This window comes from Aulonocara sp. 'chitande type north' Nkhata Bay, linkage group LG2, assembly GCF_057382095.1.
Source record: "Aulonocara sp. 'chitande type north' Nkhata Bay isolate Kocher_YH1m ecotype deep benthic linkage group LG2, A_spYH_male_GT1.1, whole genome shotgun sequence".
Taxonomy (NCBI): Eukaryota; Metazoa; Chordata; class Actinopteri; order Cichliformes; family Cichlidae; genus Aulonocara; species Aulonocara sp. 'chitande type north' Nkhata Bay.
Window position 1 is genome coordinate 20747503 of NC_141345.1, and position 25814 is coordinate 20773316.

At 45.3% G+C, this 25814-nt stretch overlaps 1 protein-coding gene across 6 annotated transcripts in view; it reads left to right on the plus strand.

Annotated features, from left to right (window-relative positions):
• LOC147337702 (transcription factor COE1) overlaps positions 1 to 25814 on the plus strand; it is a 55650-nt gene that overhangs the window by 22045 nt on the left and 7791 nt on the right. For all 6 annotated transcript variants that reach the window (XM_086308410.1, XM_086308420.1, XM_086308381.1 and 3 more), the window contains exons 7-13: positions 7586 to 7667; positions 9558 to 9699; positions 12072 to 12202; positions 14169 to 14295; positions 21286 to 21374; positions 24740 to 24805; positions 25386 to 25548. In XM_086308410.1, coding sequence (XP_086164536.1) covers positions 7586 to 7667; positions 9558 to 9699; positions 12072 to 12202; positions 14169 to 14295; positions 21286 to 21374; positions 24740 to 24805; positions 25386 to 25548 — 800 coding nt within the window. The remainder of the gene's footprint in view (positions 1 to 7585; positions 7668 to 9557; positions 9700 to 12071; positions 12203 to 14168; positions 14296 to 21285; positions 21375 to 24739; positions 24806 to 25385; positions 25549 to 25814) is intronic.

Here is a 25814-nt window from a genome sequence, read left to right on the forward strand (position 1 = left end):
GCAAGCATGCCAAGTAGGTAGACAGACGGACAGATAGATCGATGGATAAAGTCGGTATTACTGCAGTATGGAAATCTGAGGCTCAGTTCCCCTCCCAATTAGAGTAGTGACTTCTGAAATGCCATAATACCCATTAATTAGCAGGCTGCTATTTTCTCAGTGATTTGGCTAATTAGTCTGCGAGGCTCTACACTATCTGGACCATTATTATTGGGCTGAAGCCATGCAAGCACACTCGCGTGCACGCCCGCGTTCAAGTTGGTGCACAAACACGAGCGTACTCACCATGTACCTTACAACTGGAAGCACAGTCGAGACTAATTTAAGTGGCATCATTATTTGCTTGCGGGACAGCATGAAAGAGTTTCAGCTGAAGAATGGTTTGATGAAGACAGACACACACACACACACAAACATGCACATTGCCCTCATCGTTAGCTATATGGTCTTCGTACATGGTACTGATACTGGCAAAAGCCCATCCTACTGTTAGAAACATAAGGAAAGCTTTTCAGCCCTCTGTAATGACTTGGCATGTATGTGTGTGTGAGAGAGAGTGTGTGTTCAGCTCTCTCTCTCTCTCTCTCTCTGCTTCGACAGTCCATCAGTGTCTCCCACCGGACAGACAGGCCACTGACACAGCACCACAAGGCCAGGAAACCTCTTCAATCACTCCCTCACTTTTCCTTCTCTGTCAGGCAGCAGAAAGACGTGATTGATCTGTTGTTTCATCACCACCATGATAAAAGAAAGAAGTTGCTCTTCTTTCAGTGTGTGTGTTTGTGTGTGGCATCCACCTTCTTAAAACTTTATTAATCATCTTCATCAATAACACAGCCCTAACATTGGTCATCTTATACTTCGCATGTGTGTATGTACGTGTGTTTGAGCGCACGTGTGAATGTATGCTCGCACCCCTTGCAGCCCGGTGAACTTCATAAGTGTCCCATCACCACTTTAATCAAATTACTTATGAACCAAAATTGACAGTTTTCATTAATTATAAAGGATTATTCTAATTGCGATTCAAATTTATTCATTTAGAACAGACGGCATTCAGTAATGTTTCAGGAAATTTGCATATTAAATGGAGAGGGTAGGCGATTAGCTATGCTAATGTATGCATGATTCCTTATTTTGTGATTGGTGGGCCATATGTAGCAGGCTGGGGGTGTGCAGGTGAGGAGTCTAGAAGGAGCTGTAATATGTTTGATAAACACAGAAGGATGCAAGGCCAAAACATACACGTGCACACGTATTTGCACACACACACACACACACACACACACACACACACACACACACACACACACACATCTGTGTTCAGTATCAGTCTCCCTCCGTCACACACTCTTTCTCTGTCTTGCATTTTCTCGGTCTCACCCCGCTCCCTGTTTCCACATTCCTCCCTCAAGACCCATTGGAGGAAACAACTTTTCACCCGAGAACAAACATGGCACACTAATTATGTTTCTGATTTCTGATCCTGCTGCATTTAGAAACATAACCTTGAGCCTGTGTACAGTCACAGTCACAGTTATGATTTAATGTGGTGTTTAAATGGAACAAAAAGAAAGAACTTTTGCGAGCGGCACATTCATCCCCACAATGTATGGGGCCGGTCCAGGGTTGACACAGTGCTCTTTATCAAGCTATATATAGTCGATGCATTATGCATTAAGTTTAACATGTGCTTAAATCAACAGTATTCAATATGAATGCATCAGTCTTTAAGTAAGGCAGAGGGGAGAACAGTTAAGGTAAATGACTGCACGGGGAGGTACACAAAGCAGGCTGAAGGGCCCGGTCTCACACACACGCACACACACACACGTGCGCGCATGCATGCATGCGGTCACACACACCCTTCGGCTGTGTGGCGGTGTCAACCCAGGCTGATGACAGGGCCATTATTCACTGGTCAGTCCCACGAGGGCAAGGTTTGGGCTGGACAGCGTAGCAACGCGTCCCAGCATGGCAGGACAGCGGTGAGGTGAGAGGGACCAGGACCCTTCATTACTCCCGTGGTTGGGGGCCTGGAGCCTCTCTTTCTCTCTTTGTCTCTGTCTCCATCAGATTAATGGGCCAGGCCCGACAGAGGAAGTGTTTCAATCAGTGCCGCCTGCCAAGATTGTCCATCACCTAGACAGCCTGCTATTCATCATGGCTTTGATACACAGACGCACATACACACACATGCACAGATGTTTATTTGGTTGCATTTTTCTGTGGGTGGTTGTGGCGTAAAGCCAGCCCACAGGTAGCGATCTTATCCGGCTACAAGTTGTCGAACCGGGCGCTCTTTTCTCCGTCATCAGGAAGGCTCTCATTTCCTTGTGTCAAAGCGCTCGGCGCACAACTTCTCAGCTGAATTTTGAATGATCTTTTTCGGATGAAATGGATGAAACACAATTGGTTAAGTGTCTCTGGGACTTCTGTCCCCAAGCTGGGACTTGAGCTCCGGATCCAGGGGGAAGCGAGGAGAGATCTTTCCCCAAGCAGAGCCTCTCCCCAAGCGGCAAAGGCACAGCGTGGATCCCCCCACGCTCCCTGACCCGTCGTCTCCCTCCTCCTGGGTCCATTTGTTCTGAGAAATATTTAACGACAGGGCAAATTCAACCGGCATGACGTGCACACACATCGAGCAGATAAAGAGGAGGATGGGACGATGCGTGGAGTGAGCTCGAAATGAATTTTTCAGCGCAGTGAGATGTTCTATTTGAATAAATCATGACACTTAAGATAGACATGAGGGCAGTATAGAGGTGCCCACCACTACTTTGAGGAGTAGCACTCCAAAGGAATGAAGTGCGTGTGCGTGTTTGGGAACGAGACAGAGAAAAATGGCCTCTCTTTGTCCATTTACTTCAAAGTTTTTGTGTTCAGTATTATTTTTTTTACATATTTAGTTAAATATTTTCTCTTTTTAGTCAAGTCACATCACTTTATCTTGCACCAGGTGTTTCTGTCACTGTCTATCTAAAGTGGGCCATTGCAGACTATTACAGGCTGGTGTCCGAGACTGAGGGCCAGGCCCAGAGACAGACCTGGTTCTGGATTATTAATGTCCCCCCAACCCCGTGGAGCCAGGCCGCCTCCTCCACCCAGTGCCACCCCCCCTTCCTCTGCACTACACCCCTGGGGTCAGCCTGCATGGCTCCTGGTGCAAGGCCCCCCTCATAAATCTCCCTAAATTAGTGTGTGTATGTGTGCACGCGCGTGCGTGTGTGTGCCTCCATGCTTAAACATATACTGCAGGCAGGGAGACAGGTCACCACAAAAACAAGCCAGTCAGGCTCTCGGTTGAAGTGTCAGTGATGCATGGCGGAAAGAGTGCAAGAAAGAGTTGCAGAGGAAAGAAAGAAAATGAGAAATGAAACACGAGGGGAGGAAAAGAAAATATACAAAACAGGAGTTGAAGAAGATATTTGATTCCGTGAGAGCGCCGGACTTCGCTTTTAGTTTGGTCGCCTATTTATTGCTCCTTTAATATTTTTTTCTTGTTTTTTTGTGCTGTAACATTATATTTGCTTACAAATATTTACACTTAATTTGAATCTGCCTCTGACTTCATTAGGATTGATTTCCTGAGCAAATCTTAATGCTTAATTGCTGAAGTGCAGGAACTTCCATCCTTCTACCTGCCTAGATTAGTTCAACATGTCCCACGGTGGTAACAGGCATGGGGAAGTGCTGTTGTGTCACTTAGTTAACCCCGGAGACAAATGGCTCCCCTCCGGAGCACAGTGAATTACACACCTCATGAAGCATATTAGGAGCCAGACACAGGGGCTTTTCTTCTGGAGATGATCTGTACAGCAGAAATGGATGGAGGGAGAGGAGAGGGCTGAGTTATGGTATCACCCGCAGCCATTTTTACAGCGCATCAGCATCAGAACAAAACAGAGAGAGAGAGCGAGAGAGCAGCATGAGGAGGGGCAAGGGAGAAAGAAATGGCAGAGAGATGTCCAACAAAAGGTGGAAAAGATAAATAAACCAAAGCTGCGGAGGAAGATAAAAAACCCAGAGTTCCAAAGTTATCTGTGTTAGATTTGACAAGGAAAACAACTCTTTACCTCATTTGTGGCTAATGTGGCAAAATTATTAGAAAATATAACAGCATTGTCCCTCGGAGGCTTCATTGCTGTTAGCTAATCACTTAGACAATCTTTATCACCACAGTAATAATATTTAGATGCTACAGGGATTACTTAAAAGTTGTGTTATAATTGCTTTTCCTTGTTTTGTTTTTTATGGGCAGAGGGTGAGTTTGTGTTTAATTGCTCCAAAGTGACAAATAATGCCCCTTATGATATGATGAAAGTGTGAGATCATTAAATTACTACGCCGACTGGCTGCGTGTGTTTATTCGTTCAGGGTTTTTTTTTTCTGCTTTTACAAATTTATGCCATGAGGCTTCAAGAGGCCAAGCAGTTATTTTCACAAATTCACTTCCACAGCCATTTCTAGATTTGGAGGGGGGGTAATTACGTGAAAGCAAAATGGTTTTATTTCATTTAATCCAGCCGGCGCAGCAATTTGCACTGGTAATATTTGTAGCTGTGGAGTCTGCACAGTAAAACAGCTGAAAACCACAAGAGTTTCAAATACAAACAAGGTAGAGGGAGGCTGTAATCGAAGCACGACCGTGCGCGGGAGACAAGGGTGCGTGTAAAGCAACTGAAAATTGATGTCTTCAGAGAAGATGCTGTTTTATTTTTACATTTACTATGTGTAAGACTTAAAAAACATCATATGCTGGCCTGAGGAATATAAATACAGAAGTAAGGAGGCAAAATCCCCAAACACACACACAAATAAGTTGTCAGGTTATCCAAGTGCTTTTCGGCGTTCAGCTTATTCGTTTCATTATTTTCTATAAATCTTATACAACTACATTCCCCTACGTCTCCCTATAGTAAAAAAAAGTAAAGAATTAAAGATACTGACTTTGGTAGGACTGACTCTGTAGGTCCTGAGCCTGATAAGATGTAATGTGACCATGATTATTTTGCTTGGTGTTCCCATTTTCTTGGACCAAACTACTCTCACACGCCGCCATGTGCATGGAGAGAGTGAGAAGCAACAATTGTTAAACATCAAATGGGTCCCCTATTGATCAAAAGCAAAGAAAACAGTATAATAGGGAGCTGAATCGAGCAAATGAGAGAATTACAGGCTATCTGTCCATATTTACCGGTCAGCTGTCAATCAGATTATCCATAAATCCGTATGGTAATCTCCTTGCTAATGCATATCCACCCCCCACTCCTACAGCACACACCCACACTCTGTTGATCCATGTAAATGTGTGCCAGTGGTGATTCCAGTCCCCTCGGCTCTCCCTGGGAGACGAGATGGAGCACAGAGGAACCAGCTCGCTGCAGTTTTGTAATGTTTCCACACGGCTGACTCGAGACACCTTAAGTCATGTAAATAATGAATCAGATGATGCGCGGTTGTGGGAGATCCGCATGCTGACATATAGAGCAGCATATGAGGCGTGCTGACTTTCTCTCGCTGTGTTTCAGGAGCAACCCAACCCCCTCCTCCAAACTCTAATATTTAACCCTCTGATTTGGTCACCTCTGACTCGGCTGACCCTAAATTTTCTCCTTCCACTTATCCATCATCTATCTGTCATGAATAGCGGAGCAAGAGGAGGAGGAGGAGGGCAGTTGAAGAAAGCGTAGAATCGATGAATTAAACAGGAGGCGCAGCTAGGAAGGTGGAGTATGTTGGACAAGTGGAGGTAGGCCACAGCTGTCTGTGAGGCTGCTCCCTGACCTCGAGGAGACAAGAAAGTTGGGAGACCCTCAGTCTGTGGGGTCTAACAGCCACTGTAAAAAAAAAAGGGGGGGGGGGGGGGGGGGACTCCATCTCTCTGCTTCATGAATTATTGAGATATTGGCCTACAGCTTCTAAAATATACAGGAGGGTGGTCTGTCTCTCCTTTCAGATTTCACATACTGTCTACTCGTCTCTCTGTCTATGTTTCTATCAGTTTCTCCTCTCACTTTCTGCCTCCTCTGTTTTTTCCCCTCTTTTTCTCCCATCCCCTTCTCATTTCGATTTGGCCGCTCGAGCCAGCGAGACTGTAAATCAGAGCACAAACAAAGCCAAAGAATAAAACAGAGCATCAGAGAAAGACAGTTTGTTATTGAGAGCATATAAGAGTCTTTTTTTCTTCTTCTTCTTTTGCTTCAAGAGGAGCATCTACCACTAACCAGCTGTCACGCATTTAAAAGTTGTCAGGGATAAATTCACGAGTTCTTGTGTTACATCAGATGCTTATAATGCACACAGCAGTAGGCTGGCCCTTGGAATGAGACATAACTCCAGCTTGTCCATTTATCTTCTTTGCTCCTTTCTCTCTCTCTTTTTTTTTCGTATCCCTAGATGAAGCAATTGTCCAAGGCACGCTGCTACTTACAGTGTTTCTCTTGACATGTTTCTGTATGTGTGTCTGTGTGTGCCCGCACGTGTGTGTGTGATGCGCTCACTCGTGCATGATTATATCTGAGGCGGTTGGCTCCAAACGCGCTGCCCAGTGCAGAATCCTAGCCATAACAAATGAACAGAGGGGAGAAAATAAGACATATGAAAGAAAAGCTGAGCAAAGGAGTGATTCTCTCACTGGCTGGTCGAGATCTGTATTGTAAGCAGTTTCAGCTGTCAGCACTTCTTTGAGCTACCTCAAAGGGAAGTGGGGGGGGGGGGGGGGAATTGGGGGCGGGGGGGGGGGGTGGTGGTGGTGGCGTGTGTTGTAGTTTCATTTTTCCCCTTTTGAGGGTTCCTGTTTATTTGTACACGGCGCTGTTTATTTTCGCGGCTCATTTGATTTTGGTGTTTTTTGTGTGTTTTCGTTGTTGTTGTTGTTTTTTAAGACAGACAGACAGCGCAGAAGGGAGAGTGACGAGACGTACAGTGGTGTAGGTTCAGTTAAAGAAGAAGTTGTCAGGCTTCGAGCCTTGAGGTGGGGCTAGGGAATAAATTGTCAGCCGTCCCCCTTCCTGCTTTTCAGCCCACCCCCACAACTCTCCCCTTTACTCCTCCGACCCTCCCTCTCTCCCCCGTTCTCCTTCCCCTCCCTCCCTCCTTCATTAAGTATTGATGCGGGTAGCCATACTTGCCATCTCAGCCTATTAATAATGCATGGCAGGTGCTGTTGATGTGGTCTCTCACACTGAGATTGAGAGAGGCAGGAATGACAACACTATGCTGCAGAGTAGCTACAGCACAACCTCCGTCACACGGCTGTGCAGCTGTGGGGGGTGGGGGGGGTTCTGCGTCTGCCCTGGTGAGTTTATGGCAAGCTGTGACAGCAGCTCCAAGAGATGGATATACAAGGTAGCATCTTACTCAATATCCCGAAGCTGTTTTTACATAGAAAAGTGCCTTTGTCATAAACAACTGATGGATGATGGTGGGATAGTGTATGAGCCTTGTCTGCCACTGCTCTTTTATTTGTTTTATTTGTGTTGTGTGTTTTATTGAAGGGAGCTCGCACTGTTTCAGTGACTCACAGGTGCTGTTGCAACAGCTCATTCGGTTCTCTTGCTGTTTGTTTCTCTTGCACGTGCAGGTTCTTCCTCAAGTTCTTCCTGAAGTGTAACCAGAACTGCCTGAAGAATGCAGGGAACCCTCGAGACATGAGGCGTTTTCAGGTGATACATAACTGTCTGAATGCCTAGCTCAGTGTTTATAGTGGACAGGAGTAACACTTCTGTCTGTTTCTTCTTCTTCTTCTTTCTTTTAAGGCTACACACACAACCACAGCAGAATCTCCTTCCCTTCAAAGAATAACAGAAAGAATTCAAAAGATCTCTTTCTAGTAAAAATGTCCAGAAGCCACAGAGTATAAATGTTCGAAAGTTACAAAAGAATTAATAAACAAATGTCCTGAGGACTCAGAGAAAAGCATCACAACAAAAGAACGTTCAGTTCTAAACCCACATATGAAAACGCCACAAACAAAGCTGCAAAATGCCTCATGAAACGATAAGTAGATGTGAACCCGTTAGGAATGATAAACCCAGCTTTCTATTTGAAAGCTCTTCAAAGCATCTTTCTGCTCTTTGCTTTGACAACTCTACAGGTTTGGATGACTCCTACTGCTCTCACAGCTTTGTTTTTGGTGGCAGCCACTGGCTCCTTTAAGGGAAAAAGCTCTGAGAATCCACTGTGCACACACTTCCTGTTCCTTCTGGAAGAAAGGCTCGCCACTGGCAGCCATCTTGGCAACAAATTTGGTGGTTATTTTGAAGCCCCTCTCTAAGTGAATGAGGAAATAGCAATAACTTTAATTTCAAAGGGACATAAGTGTTGCATGTGTAGAATCACCAGTGAATCAGAATCGATTTTTAAAAGTTTTCCTAACAAGTTACACTTTAACTCTTCATGTTATAATAAAAATACAAAATACTTTGCACGTGCATTTGTGCATCTAAACTGGCTAATAGATGTCCAGATGTGAACAACCCCCATATATGCATTCAAGGAATTCTCCTATGAATTTGTATTACGGATCATTGGTGTCATGTGTCCAGTGCAGAGAGCTGCTGGCAAAGGTAGAGAGGTATTTAGCAGCTAAAGAGCACGCCATTTCTCTCAGAGGTTGGTGGAGACCAAACCATAGCTAAAAGGAGAGTGCTCCACATCTACAGGATGTGTAAGTAGGCAAATGTAGGCTATGGTTTGCTAATACATCACCAACACATACTGTGTGTTCCCAGCTATTTTCTTAAGTGACCAAAGTGGGTTTTTTTTTTTACTAAACAAGCACCACAGATATGGTAAAGCAAGCAAAATAATGTCAAATTAACCCCTCTGGGACAACAAATAATAGAAGTAAAACTTAAAAAGTGTAAAACATACTGTTCATAAAAAAAACAAGTCCTAAAAGCCATGAACGTGTGAGACTATACGAATAAATATTATAATGTAAATAGGAGTATTTGTTAAACGTAGGTTAAAGATTATGTAATGTGTGCAAGCGTGTGTGCGTGTGGGTGGGAGTGAATCTCAGGGTACACGTATGTATAGCGCAGGTGACTGGCAGGTCATGTGAAAGTAAGATATTGCTGTCATTCATTAGACAGGAAGGAGCAGTAGGGTCATATAAGTTTATACTTCTTCCTACTCACGTTCAAGCATAAAACTTGACTTACTTATATACAGATGATTAATATATTTGGGTTTTTTAATATTCATACATGTCAGTTGTGCTTTATTCTTTTACATGTTTAAAATAAATGTATATACTTTACAAAAATAGTGATTCATATGTTAAAACCCATTTATTCCTAGAAAATATATCAACCAGTCTTCATGAAGTGTTTGGTAAATTGTAGATATAACAAAAGAAGTATAAACATGTTTACTTCAGTGTGAAAGTAAGTTAATCCACATAGCATTTTGCAAGAACTCCTAATGCTTGTCCGGCGTAATCACGACAGCGTTCAATTACTGAAGATTTGTAAGCAGCCACAACAGGGTGCTGGTTGTTGTTTTTAACACCTTGTTTCTCACTTTCTTTTGGTTTTCCTTTTTCTCAGGTGGTTGTGTCGACTACGGTGAGCGTGGAGGGTCACGTTCTGGCCGTCTCCGACAACATGTTTGTGCACAATAACTCAAAACACGGGCGCCGAGCTCGGAGGCTGGACCCGTCAGAAGGAACGCCATCCTACCTGGAACACGGTATTTAAAGCGAGAACAAAACACCTCGGCTCTCTTCCCCATCTTTCTTTGTCTCCTTCACTTTATTTCTCTCTCTATGACTCCACTCCTCTCCCTCCCTCTCTCAACCCCTTCCCCCCTGTCTGGCTCCACACTCAACCCTTCCTCTGTCTCCCACTCCACTCCCCTCCAACCTCCTTTCTTTCTTATCGCTCTCCTGTTTCCTCCTGGATTCTCACTTTCCTCTCTTGTAGGGTTTCTAACTCGAGCTAAGAGAGGAGTGAGTGGTAGCTAGTGAGTCTCTTGTCTCTCCCTTGTGGCTTGCTCCCCTCAGGTCTCTGCCTCTGGGCCTTCTACTCTGCCTCGCATAAGCACTATGTGTCTTATGAGGTCTGTTCTGCTTAAAGCCAACACTGGCTTTATTTCCTCGGAGACCTGCTTTTATCCTCCAGCCCTCCATCACTCCCCATCCCTCAGGTTTTCAAACACACCCATACACATACTGAAAAGCCCCTTGCACACACATACATACACACCCCCGCATGCACAGTCAAACCCAAACCTTTAATACTTCATAATGACATGTGCACATGATTTAGGAGCCTGCACTGATTCCCAAGTCCCTAATCCAGTTATTTTCTCATTTCGATTTCCCAGACATTGAATAAGAGAAACATATTTTTTTTTCTTTGAGGAAAGTCAACCTCAGGGATGATAATGACAAAAAAATAAGCGGGGATTTACATGATGGCCTATAGTAGATTGCATTAAGATTGAATGTTATGGTTAAGTCTTTCTAATGACTATTCTCCAGAGGCAAGGTGGACCACTTGTCCCTGCGACTGGTCTCACAGATGATTAGAAAAGTTCACAAAGATGAGACATATTGGAGACGTCAGCGAGGCTTGGATCTTGCACATAAAGAAGAGTCCACACAGGACACCAACAGATGTTTCTCGTGTTATAGAGATTTGTTTGGGAATTTCTTCCCCTCTGATTTTCAGTTTTCCCGGTGATGGGAGTTAAAAAGGAGGAACAAGAGGAGTAAAAGGAACAGAACAGGTTACAGGGAGAAATGTAAATGTGATGAAAGAATGGGGGGAAAGTGCCCAACAGTGTAAAGAATAGAGAAATAATTTTTTTCATTAAAAAGAGGACAGTAGTTTCCCATTCCCCCCACCCCCCCACCCCCTTTCTGGTGTGGGTTCAGTTTGTGTGCAGGATGCGCAACTTTGGGGCCCATTTCAGGCGGTAATAGATGAGCAGTGCATAGAGTTGAACAGATGGCACCGAGGAACACCCCAAAGTATAATCCTATCACATGGATTCACGTTCCACCATCTGGTTAATCCACACACACACACAGATACACACATAAACACACACATGCACATCGAGCGCACATAATATCAGCGGCTGTGAAAAGGAGGCATCTTAGGCCATGATTACGGCCACAGATTGCTGCTTGGTGAACGCTGATCTCTGCAGGCGTATCGGGGGGCTAAATATCATTCCAGCTTGTTGGGGAGGATCAACAGAACAGGGAGTCAGGCAAAGAGCAAAGGCTAGGCTGCAGGGAAAAAAGTCAGCCTAGTCTAAAGTGGATTATGCCGCTTTACAGAATTACAGCATGTCTGACAAGCTGCATATCTGTTAAGGAGAGGAGATTTAGCTTGTATAAACATGTATTTTCCCAATGCTGTTCTTTTCTTCAATCACACCCAGCAATCATAACACCAAGAGATAAGGTCAAAAAGCACACTGAATGGCAGTTATTGAAAATGCTGTTTATTGTTGTGGTCCCACGTACTTTGTCCCATAAGATGCGAAGAATATGCTTAGAAGGAAAACACTGGGAGCTTAGAAAAACCCATTACAAATGTACCGGGCACAAGCTGGAAGGAGTCCATGTGGTCGTGCTCTGAGACACTGGCTACTACACAGATATATGAAACAGGCAGCTGAGCAAGAGCTAAGTGTTTGGCTAATGAAGGCAGTGTATTCAGAGGGCAGAGCTACTGTTGGCTCTGCTGTGTTCCCCGGTCGCATGGCCTTTGATCAGACACTGAGCACACCTGACATTTACACGCCCGCACGCTTTGCCACGTGTCATAAAACAAGTGCACCGCCGCTACCCTCACACGCGGGGCAGGGGTGATGTTTAATAACGGGGCGAATATAATCACTCTGATTAGTATTCCTCACTCGCCCCCCGACCCCTGGGAGAGAGGCGATAGGTGATATATGTGTATGTGTGTGCGCATGTGTGTTAAAGAGAGGGAGAGATGGAAAGTAGAGAGGACTATGCATGCTGCCAATAGCAAAAGACCTTCTAGGCTTTCATTAGGATAGCAGTTAATCTGTTATATATATATTTTTTCTTTTTTTTCCAGCAACCCCCAGCATCAAAGCCATCAGCCCTAGTGAAGGCTGGACCACAGGGGGCGCAACAGTCATCATCATCGGGGACAACTTCTTTGACGGCCTACAGGTCATCTTTGGGACAATGCTGGTCTGGAGTGAGGTTAGTCACAATTTAGTCATATTTGTGTTGTTTTGTTTGTTTTATTTTTATTGGCTTGGTACACTTCTTATATAGCCAGTGTGGGCAAACAGTCTTTTAAATGCTTCATTTGGGAACCATTATTTTTACATTAGATTAAATACATAATTGTGATTTAAAAGTGCCAAAAAAAACTTGTAACACTGTAGCATCACACTTTTGATAATGTTGTAATTATTTTATGGACAAATAATATAATCAGATAAACCCTTGTTACCCACACTGCATGAAATCACTATTACTAAACAGAGAGCAACCATCTGCAAATAGCCTTATTTAAATTCCACCAAAACTACATCAAATGTTGAAAATGAGGCATGTTAAGTTGTTTCCAGCATATGGAAAAGCTGGGCAAATACATAAATAAAAATCACCTGGAGGAAAACATGGATCAGTGGGTGACGCTGTTGTCAGATAAAAACCAGAACCCTTAAAAAACGATTTTCCTTTATTTGAACAGAACAAAGCATATGTCGTTGTTGAGTCATGTTCAGCAGTGCTGATCATCTGAAGTCCTGCATCAAGCGAGAACAGGACAACATTTGGCTTTCACAACTACTCGGTTCCCAAACACTTGCATCGTGTTGTTAAAAGAAAAGGTGATGCAACACATTGGTAAACATGTCCCTGTCCCAACTTTTCTAAAACGTGTTGCTGGTGTTAAAAAAATCTAAAATTTGAGATTTTTTTTCAACAAAGCAAAGTAAATCCTTTTAGTTCCAACAAATCATATCACATGTTTATGCAATTCCTACATTATTATAGGGTTTAAATGAATGGGAAAGCACAGCATTCTGTTTTTGTTTGCATTTCACACAAAGTACCAGCATTTTTGGAAATGCTTTTTAATTGAAATAGCAGTCATGATTAATAAATGATACTATAAGAAATAACTGTTTGCAGGGCTATAAATGCATATTAGAAATACTTAACAATCTCAATAGAAGCCTATTGTTGCATTTCTCTCTGTCAGCTCTCACTTCTGTCATATTGCTATTCACCTCTCTTCCTGTCTTTTAATACGTTGCTATCTTCCGTCTTGAAATATATTCACATCGTACAGTATGAATCCCTTTGTAAGGAGCATCTGCTACATGACTAAAATGTAAATGGAGTCTATGTGTGAAATTGAAGGTCAGTGAGCAGTGCAGCTAAACAGCTTTCTCTTTAGTAAAGGAATAATTCTATAAAAAGCTCCTATATTATCTCGCTGAGAGGTGAGTGGGGCCAAACAATGCTAGAATGAAAGCCTAGCTAAGTGAGCAATGAAAAGGACAGCTAGAACAACACACACACAGATGCACACATACATGCGCACATACACAAAGCGCTGGCAGCAGCAGTGATAGCTTTTGAGCACTGCTAGTTTTGAGTGCTCGTTCACTACAGCGTGCAGGAAACAAGCACTCAGCGAGGTCTCATCTGTGTTTTGTCTTGTTACCGTTTTCCTTCAAAGACCCTTCAGCGTGAACACACGTGCGTGGCGAGCGGGCTCATCAGCTGCACTAAGTGAGCCTGTTTAAGACACAATTGTGCTTTAATGTGACTAACGGCAGCTTCAGCTGACAGACACGGAGACAGGGGCAGGCGCATTATACATTAACTCGCATTGTTCAATAGGCGTACGCAGAGGAAAAGTGTGTTTTATTCATAAACAGATAACTGCTTTTGAACCCCTCTTACAGAGTCCATGTCAGCACCGATAACCATCCCAAGCCTCACAGTGACATTGCCTTAGGCTACGAGGCCACCTGAGGGCTCGTAGCCAAGCGCATCATTTTCAGGCCAATTATACAAAGAAAAAAAGTCAAAGCTGCAGAGGAAAGGTCCGAGATGAGCCGAGAATACCCCCACCCCCACCGGTGCACATGTTTAGATATGAAGTATCATCACATTAATCTGCCTGGCCTTTCTACTTTTCCTGTAGCTCATCACCCCCCATGCCATCCGCGTCCAGACTCCACCCAGACACATCCCCGGGGTGGTGGAAGTCACACTCTCCTACAAATCCAAACAGTTCTGCAAAGGCACACCTGGACGCTTCATCTACACAGGTACCTTTACACTAACATTTACCAATCTGCTGGCTTTTCTCCCAGTTTCTCTCAATTCTACATACAACTCATGTAGAAGAAATTGACAGCTATAAGCACATCAAAATCTTCACACGCTGACTTTAAGTTTTATAAAAATCTCACTTTATTGTTATATACATATATATATACATATATATATATATATATATCTGTATTCCTAAAGTTTTGTCTTTCAGTTTATAAGCTGTCATTTCTCTGGACGGTTTCTGGTGAAAAATGTGCATGCTAAGCAACTTAAAATTCAATAACAGAACTCAATAATTCAGTGGAAAAAGCCTGCTGATCAGAGGAGGAAAAGCATTTGCCCTCTTTTATGAAGCAGGTGAAGGTCAGGAGGAGGATTAACCTTTTGATTGGTGGGATTATTGAGAATTGACCCTGTCGAAGACGCGATTCAGAAAGGAAGAGGTCCGTGTGGAGTGTGTGATATTTATTTATTTATTTACTTTATTTTTTTGATGGTCAGCACAGGGGCATGAATAGCTCGAGTGTTACATCAGAGCACGCTGGTGCAGAGTGAAAAAGGCGCCGCGAGAAGAGCGGCACAGAGAGAGTGAATGTGAAGCTGTGATTAACCAATGCAAGGCCACAGGTCCTCTGGGAGACTGTGAATCACATAAATCTGTCTGTAATCTCAACCACTGATAGACTTAGGCCGTAAGCCCCGGCTGGAATTACCAACATTTGACAAAATCACAATTGAGAGAAAGCGCGCGTGCGTCACATTGCTAGCGTTTCCTGCATCTTGTGTGTTCCTATGCGTCACAGCTATGACTGTGTTTTGTGTTCTTGTGGGGAAGACTGCAATAGGATGCCTGTGTTTGTTTGCACGTAAGTGTGAACATAGTCCAAGCGCACACATGCACGCTGACAAGTAACTGCATTACTAAGACACAGGGCAGATGGGTGGGCAGCCTTTGCCATGCCAGAGCTGTCCAACAGCCCACACTCTGCCAAACCCATAGAGCTATGCGTGTGTGTGTTTGTATAAGTGTGTGTAGGTGTGCATATGTGTATACGCAGCCTTTTAATGTGCCAGACATGTGGCAACCGCATGCATAAACGCCCTATCGCTTCCTAGACCTCCAATCTTTCACCTTGTCACATTCACTTATTCAAAACTCGGCTTCTTTGAACAAATTCATTCTTTCCCCGCTTTCTGTCCCTCCATGCTCGGCTTCCGTGGAGGCGCATAGAAGAATCTCAACAGGTGAGAGGTAGCAAGAGGTCATCCGCTGGGTGCCGAGCGCATGCGCCACGGTGCCGCGTGCCAAGAGCTGGCGGTGACAGAGTCAAGTGTGTCGAGGCACAGACCCCAGTTCTACTTTTCACACACTTCATTCCAGCCACCCCCGTGGGCAATTGTACGTCTCAAATATAGGTTTTTGTCATTTTACTTTCTCCCAGTGAGGAGGAAACCTGCTCACATTTAGCGGCGGGAAAAAAGAAAAAAAAAGAAGGGGAGGATGAGCAGGGCATTTGGAGCAGAAAAGTAATCGATGTGAGTGGAGAGAGAGAGAGGTGGATGAGAAAGAGGAGAGAGGAGAAAGATGGGAGCGAGGGATGGAGGATTACCATGGGCCATGTTGCCCTCCTGGGTCTGTTTGGCACCAGTTTGAGCCCAGTTGCCAGTGGGTACTAATCATGGAGGATTGGCAGCGCTGCGTGGCAGCTGGCAGCCGGCACATACACACACATCAACACATCCCCACACTCACAGACATGCATATACTCCTATATTACATGTGCATGCGCGATCACACACACATGCACGCTCTGAATTACATTGGGGACAGCTGGCATTGCTAATCAACTTCTGCTGAGGAGAGGAAAGCGAGCAGCTCACAGACCTAATTAAGTCAACACATACCCGATACTGCTGCTACTGCTGCTTTGCAAACATACCCGACACACACACACAAACCTACCCACATAGCCCTACCTATAGGTTTATCCCCTCCGCCCTTCTCTGCATCATTATCGATACTCTAGAACCAGCCACCACCAAAATGAAAAAAAAAGAAGAGACGAGAACTTTTGGTGCAGAGAAAATTCGAAGAGAAGCTATTACAGTAATGTGTCCTCTGCCGTCTCTGAGGACTCCTGTGCCATTAGACTTCAGAAAGCTCCAATTAGACTCATCAAAGGCAATTAAGCTATCCACTGATAAGAATAGAAGAATGTTTTTTTTAATTCCCTGCTCTTCCTCTGTCTTTTTATCCCCTTATCCCCCTTCTGTTCCTCTCTCTGCCCTCTGCCTTACCCACCTTTGGGGCTGAGAGCTTTCCCTAATCTCCCTCACTTTCCTCTGCTCTCTCTCCCTCTCTCTCATTATCAGGTCAACCCCCCCACCCCCCCCTGTACAAATGCATCTCCATGTTTGGTTGTGTATCACCTTTTACTAGATTGCTGTCTTTGTAACATTCATCAAGGAAGCTCTCTCTTTTCTTTTTGCCATGCAACATAAAATGATAATACCCAACCAGTGCGGCCTATGTGTGTGTACCTGTACTCATGTGTGTGTGTTTGTGCGACACAAGGATGCCGGCCATAGATTGGGGGAGTTGATGAATCACCCTTGTCGTTCAAAAGGCAATCCCTCCCTCCTCAGTATGCAGCCTTGTCTGCTTAGTGCTTCCACTACAGCTTCTGCTGATATTAAAAGGCTCTGCTGGCTCACATTAAGGCTGGCACCACGCACGGTGACATGCATCCGCGCACGCACAAACATTAGGGGTAGTTTTTCAGTGCTCAGTGCAGATTAGGTGTGTAGGAAACATCACTCAGTTGCGGCAAAGAGGCGCGGGAACAGTGAGGGGGGGAGAAAAGACAAAAGTCAAGAGCAGAATTTAAACCAGCTGCTGCTGACATCTCTCTCCGTCTCTGCACGCCTGCCTGTGTGTTCCAAATTAGTTTTAGGACTGTCAGTTGTCTCTCATTTTATACAGTGCAGACACTGTATTGTAAAAGTGTGACACAGGTAAGTGCTGCAAACAAGAGTCTGCAGTTTAAAGTTAGTGCTAGCTCTAATTAAACTGTCCCGAACTGTGGTGAAATCTGCTGGTGATGCACACTGAGAAGCACTGCTTTAATTACAAATCACCAGAGTGCTTTAAATTCCTAAGTATATGTGATCCTGGTTGTGTTGATATCATAATTTTGGAGACGCGTGCATGATAATCAGCGGGAAAATCTCCCGCACATGTTGCTGCATAAACAAACTTAACATCAACATAGACAGACGTAGTCTACATTCATATACACACGTGGATCGCCGCATGCATGAGCACGTTCGCACATCACACAGATGCACGAATGTGGCACGAAGTCATCTGGCAATAAAAGTGGGGTGCAGCCACGAGCTGGTCAATTACTTGTCTTGCTCCTGTTTGTGAATGCTGTCTTTTATTGAGCCTGGGCGGGATGCCTGCTGTTGATTAAAACGGCTGGTCTACAGCTGGAGACAAGGCCAGCTGAGATAGCTGCATACATTCCCGTTTACGGCACGCAGTCTTAACTGCGAGGAAATTCACACCTCTATTTGAGATTGAGATTAATTTTCTGCACCATGTGGCTTGTCTTGCCTCTTTAGCATGCTCCGTTCTTATTACGGGAGCATCTGCTCCATGATGATGATGTAAATGAATTTCGAATGTAGATTATTTTGTTCCCCGCCGAAATGAGCGGCGCTCACCGGAGGAAATGATTTCTCGTGTTTTCTTATATCTTAATTCAAGCGCACACTTTTCATCTGGATTTTTCAGAATTTGCATTCTCCCAGCGAGAAGCCATGCTGTCAGGTATTGTTAACTGTCGACATGCACTTCTTTTTTTTTTTGCAACAGATAATTAGAGCTTAGGTTGTAGTAGTATCCACACCTCCATTGATTCGTAGAATCTCTCTGCACACAAACACACACACACATTCTTTCCCTCCTTCCAGCCCTCTCTCAGGCTCAGCCTCTCCTCTCCTTTAGGAGCAAAAAGCTCTACTCATCTGTTTTCTGTGTATGAATTTCCAGCCATGCATTAGTCTCCCTGACATGTTCAAGCGTTGCTTTATTTAGCTTGTCGGATTCTGCAAATAAACGCAATCTCAGGGTTTATGGAAAAATGGATAAAAATTAGATTGTAAGGTATTGATCTGGATTGTGAGTAGTTGGTGGGGGTGCTGTGCGTGTATGTGTGAGAGAGGTGGTGTTGGAGGTGGGGGGACGGGGAGCTCTCATGTGTGTGTGTGTGTGTGTGTGAAGAGGGTGGGGCGTGGTGGGGGTGAGCAGAAATGAAGCCGTAATTCAGGGCTATTGAACCCCCTGCCACTGGCGGCATCGATCGCCAGGCAGCGGTTATGAGATCACACCTGAGCACTGGAGACTGCAGAGGGGAGGGAAGGACGGGGGGGAGCTGTGCGGGCAGGGGTGGGGGGAGACGAGGGAAGGGGGAGACGAAGGAGTAAGGAGCGAGGAGGAGAGAGAGAGAAACAGAAGGTTGTGATATGATCAGCTCCTTACCCGCTGTCTGAGGGCCTGTTAAGGTGTTAACATCAAGCCTCAGAGCCAATTACCTAACCCTGCAAGTACACTACCCACTCACCTCCTCACACTCACAGTGTTGTGACACAGAAGGAGAAGAAGACAGGGCAACTGGACGCTGGCTGTTGTTCTCCCCTCCTCCTGCTCTGTGTTTCCAGGACAACTCCACTCTTCTGACCTCTCAATTATCCCTGATCCCCCCCCCCCTCCCCACTCGACCTTCTACTCTTTGCACCCCAAACATCCATCCGAAACCCCCACCCACCCACCCCTTCGTACACACTCCCCCTGCGGCTCTGTGGGTTATTATAGTGAAATATGAAGCGATGTGGATTCTAGGCTTCATGAAATTTCCATGAGCATTGATCTGATCTGATGTGGGTGATTGCTAGGTGAATCCCTCCAGTCCAGAGCTGTTGCTCATCTATTCATTTATTTATGGCAGTTATGTTTTACTGGCTTTGATTTGCTCTTCTGGAGAGCGACAGCTAAGGATTATAAATATACCTGAATAGGAGAGTGTGCTTGGAATCCTGGAGGGCAGCAGCGCACCACTCCTCTTTCCAACTTGGAAAGTTGTTTTTTCTTTTTTTTTCTTCTTCTAGCATTAATTCTTGGTGTAAAATGTGAGATATTGAGCATGGATATAAGGGCATAAAAAAAATAAGACAATCCCCAAAGAGGCACAGGCAGATAGTTAGTGATGTGCGTTGTCCCCCACATACTCGTCTTCTGGTTTATGGTCCTTGAAAACGAGCAGAGACAATATCACTTCCTCTCTCAATTACCAAAATTGTCTCTTTATTTGTAATAGGGGTATCTATGTATGTCTTGGGTTTTTATGCTATTGTTCACTCGAGGCTCATTTGGCACATTGTGGGGAACTGATAAAAAATTCATCATAAAAACAAAAGCCTCTGAGACGAAAGAGAGGATGTTGTCGGAACAATCCCTTCCTCAGACTGAAGGCCTAATCCAGGGCAAATCCTCCTTAAAGCTTTAGAGAGATCAGAGAATAGGGAAGTAATGTCAAATATTTGTCCTCGGAAATAATTCATACTTTATTTGTTGCATGTGATCGCCTCATTGTTTTGGCTTATTTTATCAGCAAACCAGCTGGCCCTGTAATGTGTGTCATTCTCTGTAAGCTGAGCCAGCCTCTGGCATCTCTACTTCGACTTTTCCATCTCTTTGCTGTCTTTGCTTCTAGCTATTCACCTTTCCTTTCATTCACTCTTATGGATCGCTGGAACACTCCACTGGGAGAGCTGTCCAAATACATTTGTGTTGCCAAAACAGAGCATCACCCATTCTCGCTCCCGCACGCTGTTTTTTTCGGTCCGTGTGTTTGAGCGGGCGGGCTCAGGAGGAGCCGTGGTGAAGTCACTGGAGGTCCAGCAGGACAGCTTGTACTCATAGCCTCTAGGGGCCTTTTTTCTGGGGGCCGCCTAGTCAGCCTGGCTGCTCAGATGTGAGGCGAGCAGGGCATCAGCCCCCAGGAAACGTCCAAGCTGCGACCCACAGGGGAAACAGACGGACGGCACAGACGCATACAGGCGATTCTCACGTGCAATGGCGCCTTTTCTTTTTCTTCCATACAAGCGCACATTTACTGTTTCAAACTCTGTCCGGAAGCAGCGTCTTAAAGGCTGTAGCGCAGGAAAGTTGTCAAGACTGTGCCCTGACTCCCCGAGGCAGCCCGCAAAGACAGGAGAGGGAGAGACAGTACATTAGGAATGAATTATGTGGAGAGAGCACTTATCCAACAATCCTCCTCTGAAGTGTTTGTACTATAAGCCTCAGATCTTCATTGTATTTATTCTAATGTTTAAATATTCATGGTAAACCTTCTCATATTCAATTACCGAAGCACGACCACAGCATGCAGAGAGTGCTTTCTCCCTGCTGCCTGGATGATCTGACTGTGTGTGTGTGTGTGTGTGTGTGTGTGTGTGTGTGTGTGTGTGTGTGTGTGTGTGTGTGTGTGTGTGCGTGCGCGCATGTGTGTGTTTAGCTTGTTCCCTGGAGCGATCAAGCCTTTGTTATATTGGAACCAAGCTCTGTAATTGCTTATATTAGTCGCTGATCAACGCAAGACCACAGGACACACACACACATTCACTTTCCCTGATTCCTGACAGTCTTTTTATTAACCACCAAAGCGGGCGACAGAGAGAGATTCATTACATCACAGGCAAACAAAGACACACACCAGACCTAATAGAGAAAACCCACATTTTTCAGCGTGGTTAGTTTAATGTTGAAATATTCATGGATTCAGTTATGTCTGCTGTCACTTGCTTCTCCCGCCGTACCTTCTCTGGTGCTTTTGAACATTAGGTGTTTTCATCATTAAGGATCAAGCTGTAAATGTTTTTTTTCTCTCTCTGCCTGCTTCCCTCCACTTCCTGCTCAGCGCTGAACGAGCCAACCATAGACTACGGCTTCCAGAGGTTACAGAAGGTCATTCCCAGACACCCTGGAGATCAAGAGAGATTACCTAAGGTACAGTGCCTCTGCTCCTCTCATGTGTCTGCTCACACTAGTTGCCAAGCACAATAAATTCACAAGAATCTGTCTTGGTAACACTGGTACAAAGATGTATTGAAAACCTCTTGAGTTTCATAGTACGTAGGATATACATGGCACAAGGACAGCATGACCTCTTAGACAGAGGAACAAACCATGCGCTATAGACAGTAGGCCATACATGACACTATGCACTATGCACATAAACATTTAACCACATGTTCATGGTCATTTTCTGTTCAAACAAACACTTTATTTGTGCAATGAATGCACAAGCGACTCTATTCATCCTTCCACTGAGTATAAGGTCATTTGGACTGGCAAAGTGGGAAGAGGAAAGGGGATAGATGGAGAGAGGAAAAGAGAGGGAGAGAGAAAGAGAGAGGAAAGGAGGTTGAGGGGAGAGAGAGAGGAAGAGAGAGGCAGAAGCAGGTTAGGTGATCCATCATAGCTGTCCAGTCTTACCTCCTGCTGGGTCAGTGGATCGAAGTCAACCCCGGGTGGACTTTATTACTTCCAACACACACACTTATCCACAATGCAGCACACACACACACACACACACACACAGAAATGCACACAGACTTCTCTATGCCTTCATGTGCACGCACACACACACTCAGTGGAGGGAAGTCACCACCAGGCAGAGATGGAGAGCACAGGTAGATGCAGAAGGAAGATAGAGAAATCACTTGTCCTCACTGTGTGTCATGTCTGGTGGATACAAGAGTTGTCCCGGTGAGTTCTGGTCTTTAGCCTATCAACCCCCCGTATCTCTCCAAATATCTTTGTATCCATCCATCTCTTTTCCTCTCCTCCTCTTTCTCCCTCGCTTGGCGGTGTCTCTTTCACTTCTAAATGAACAGCGGTAGCTGGCAGGCCTGGTTGTTCATTTCAGCTCTATTGATTTGTGCCTTTATTGAGGTAATAACAGTTTGTTGACCACGTTTCTCTCTCAACTGTTGGCCTCAATCATTAGAGAGGGGCAGGAGAGGGGCATATGCTGGCAACTTCTTGAGCTACAAATGTCCATTCAAAGCTACCTTGGCACAAGCCTCTGTGTGGCTGTTCTTTGGTGGGTCTTTAAACTAGATTCAACTGACTGGGACTATAATATATTCCAATATATTGGCACTTTGACGAACCCGCCCCACCCCCAATACACATACAGCGTGCAGAGAATAGGCAGGATATATACCAACCCCTGTTCTATCTCTGTATGTTGCGATAATGATCCAGTGATCCAGCTGAAAACAGCCCCATACTGTGCTGTAGAATAGTCAGGCAGTCAGACTGAGCGGGGACTGCTGGGTAGCCAGACTGCAGGGTGTTTAGCTAAGGCTGCGGTGTGGCTGGGGGTCTGGGGCTGGCTAATGAGTGACCGCCCTGCCAGACGAGGCCAGGCTCTGCTCTGGATCAGGTTCCCCTTCCTGTTGACGTCTCTGTGGGCCTGACTTTACGGGAAGAGACCCTGCGCCCAGGAAATGGTCTCCCCTTACAGCAGCAGGGCTAGGGAGGCAGCATGGCGCTAACCACATTTATCTGTTTATCAGAATGACTCTGGAGCGCTGCCTAATCGCGTTTAGCTACTGGACAGATCCCTTCGCTAACGAGAGACTGATAGGTACAGACAGGGCACAGGAGCATGAGAGAGTGATTAAAGGGGGGGGGGGCAAGTGAAAGTAGTTCGGAGGCTCAGGTGAGGGGAGAGTGAATTATAAATGAGGAGATGCACGCACATAATAGACCTAAGGAGAACGAGCAGAATGGCTGGTGCAGAGAGGGGCAAAAAAAAAATTAAATAAAGAGACTGATGTTGCACGAGTGCTCCCGGAACACCGTTACACTCCAACTGCAGATCTGTTCATGTCCTAATGCCTCGCACTTCCTTCATTTCCCCTCCTCCCCCGCTTTCTTTTCCTCCTCCTCCTCTCTTTTTCCTTCATCCATCCATCTAACTATCTAGCAATCCCTGGGAGGCATGGGGCGTCGAGGAAAAGCAGAGAGAAGGAAGCGAGGAGCAGTGCATACATACTAAAGAACCACTTACCTTCCTAGGGCCTCTACATCTCTCAATCACCTCAAACAGGCCTCCTTTCTGGTCTCCCCTCTTCCCAGCTCTCACCCTCCTCCTCCCCTCGCCTCCTTTTCTGCCTCCCCCAGATAGTGCTAGTAATGGGAGGTTAACACAGAGGCAGCGCTCCCATTATTGAGTGAATTTAGCACCTCGGACAGCGCTCTACAATCTTTATTGCTTTGCTGACCCTCTCGTCATGTCCTGGGCGTGCTCGACAGCCTCCACATGTGCATGGCTGCGTGTGCGGTTACACTCGTGTGTGTTTGCGTGTGTGTGCAATATGAGGTCTGATTGAAAGGCGGCGTGTCACGGAACAGAGAGCACACATGCTCCGGGGCTTGTTCACAGCGAGGGATACACTCAGGAGAGTATAACGCACAGCGTGAGTGTGCGCGAGTGGAAGAGAAAGAAACGAGGAGAAGGTTGGAGGGGAGGGGGCTGCAATTTTCTGGTTGTCGCGCCTCCAGCATATATCCTGGCCCCGGCACATTAACTTTTAAAAAGGGTTTTGTAGGACTGTAGGTGTCGACATCACACACACACACACACACACACACACACACACACACACACACACACACACACATATATATATAAAGACTGCCTGGAGTCACACACTCACACACTCAAGGAGGAAAAAAGAATAGAGACAGAGAGAGGAGGGAAAGGGTTGTAAGCGGTGGAAAATGAGTGCGGAGAAGCTGCGTTAGGATAAATGTTTGATGTGGGAAATTCCACTTGGCGGTTTTCACCTGAGCAATGATGTTCTACATTTATCACACAAAGTGGATACAGGGCTATTCACTCGGATCATTACCAGGGTTAATACAGGGCAGGAGACGGGTGTGTCCCGGCTGACGAGGAGAGTTGTATAGCCGTCAACCTGATGATATGTTGTGTTAAATGAGATTGATGCGTGATCATGTGCGGCGGGTTCGTGATCCATCAGCGACAGAGGAGAGAGAGAGAGTGAGAAGATGTGGAAGATAGTTGACTGATAGAGAGATATAGGCTCATGTTTTATTCACAGATAACAGTATCTTCCCTCTGCTCTCCCAAACTGCCCAGCTAGTAACAAAGTGCTGGGATGGGCCCATTTCTCTTCCTCTCCCTTCCTCTGTCTACCCCTTTCCTCTCCCTCACACTCTCTCTGTTCTGCATTCACAGCATAATGCAAGGAGTGAAATGTAATAAAAGTGACTGAACTCTTTGAGCCGCCACACTTGTGATCAATCCCCCTTCCTCTGTCTGCGCTTGATTGCAGGAGGTGATTTTAAAGAGAGCGGCAGATCTGGTGGAGGCCTTGTACGGGATGCCTCACAATAACCAGGTAAACTCTCTCTTACACACACACACACAGACAAAAACACAAACAGCAATATCTCTTATTAGACATTATTATTTGTTTGTGGTTCGGGCCAAGTGGCAGCATCAAAGGCGCTTATCTCTGCTGGCGATGTAGCACCCTGCCGTGTTCGCGCAAGATCTGGGACCCACAAACATGCACGCTAGACTATGTTAGAGCTTTTTATCAATGCAGAGGGTGGAGATGAGATTAGAGGGAATGCAGAAGGCAGTTGAAGAGGAGGAGTGGCATTAAGGCTTGAGTCTGAAGGAGGAAGAATGGAAACCCAAAACAGGGAGGAAGAGGCAGGCTAAAGATCTGATGTGTCTGTTTAATGAGCCTTTCCTCCATTTACTGAACCAATCCCACCACTCCCAGCAACAACTGATAAAAACCACTCAGCTCTGCTAGATTTACATGTGCAGTATCTTGAGTGGAGATCTAGCATTCTTATCAGGCTATAAAGCCAACATCAAGGGTATATTTTCCCTCTTCTCTTCTCTTTTCTTCTCTGTTACTGACCACCACTCTTTTTTTTTTTTTTTTGTTCCTTCCTCATCGTCAGGAGATGATTCTGAAACGAGCAGCGGATATCGCGGAGGCCCTCTATACAACAGTCCCAAGAGGGCACAACCAGCTAGCCAGTCTTGGCAGCAGCTCGGTTCATGCTGGCATGATGGCAGTAAACTCTTTCACCGGGTCAGAGGTGGCACAAACAGCCAATCAGGGTGAGCAAACACACCAGGAAACAATTCTGGCCTATTGTCATGGGAAAAGGAAAAAATGTTTATTTGCTGTTGTCCATTTAGGGATGACAGCAGGGTGGGGGGGGGGCAACTGGCATTTTATTTTTCATGTGGGAAATTTAGAGATAGTGATTTAAGAGCATGGAGCAAATAAGAAAGTGTGAAAAAGGAGGACAGGAGGAGGAGAGGTGACAGTAAGAAACGGGGAAAACTTGAAAGAAAGATGGTGAGAGAGTGAAGAATGGAGA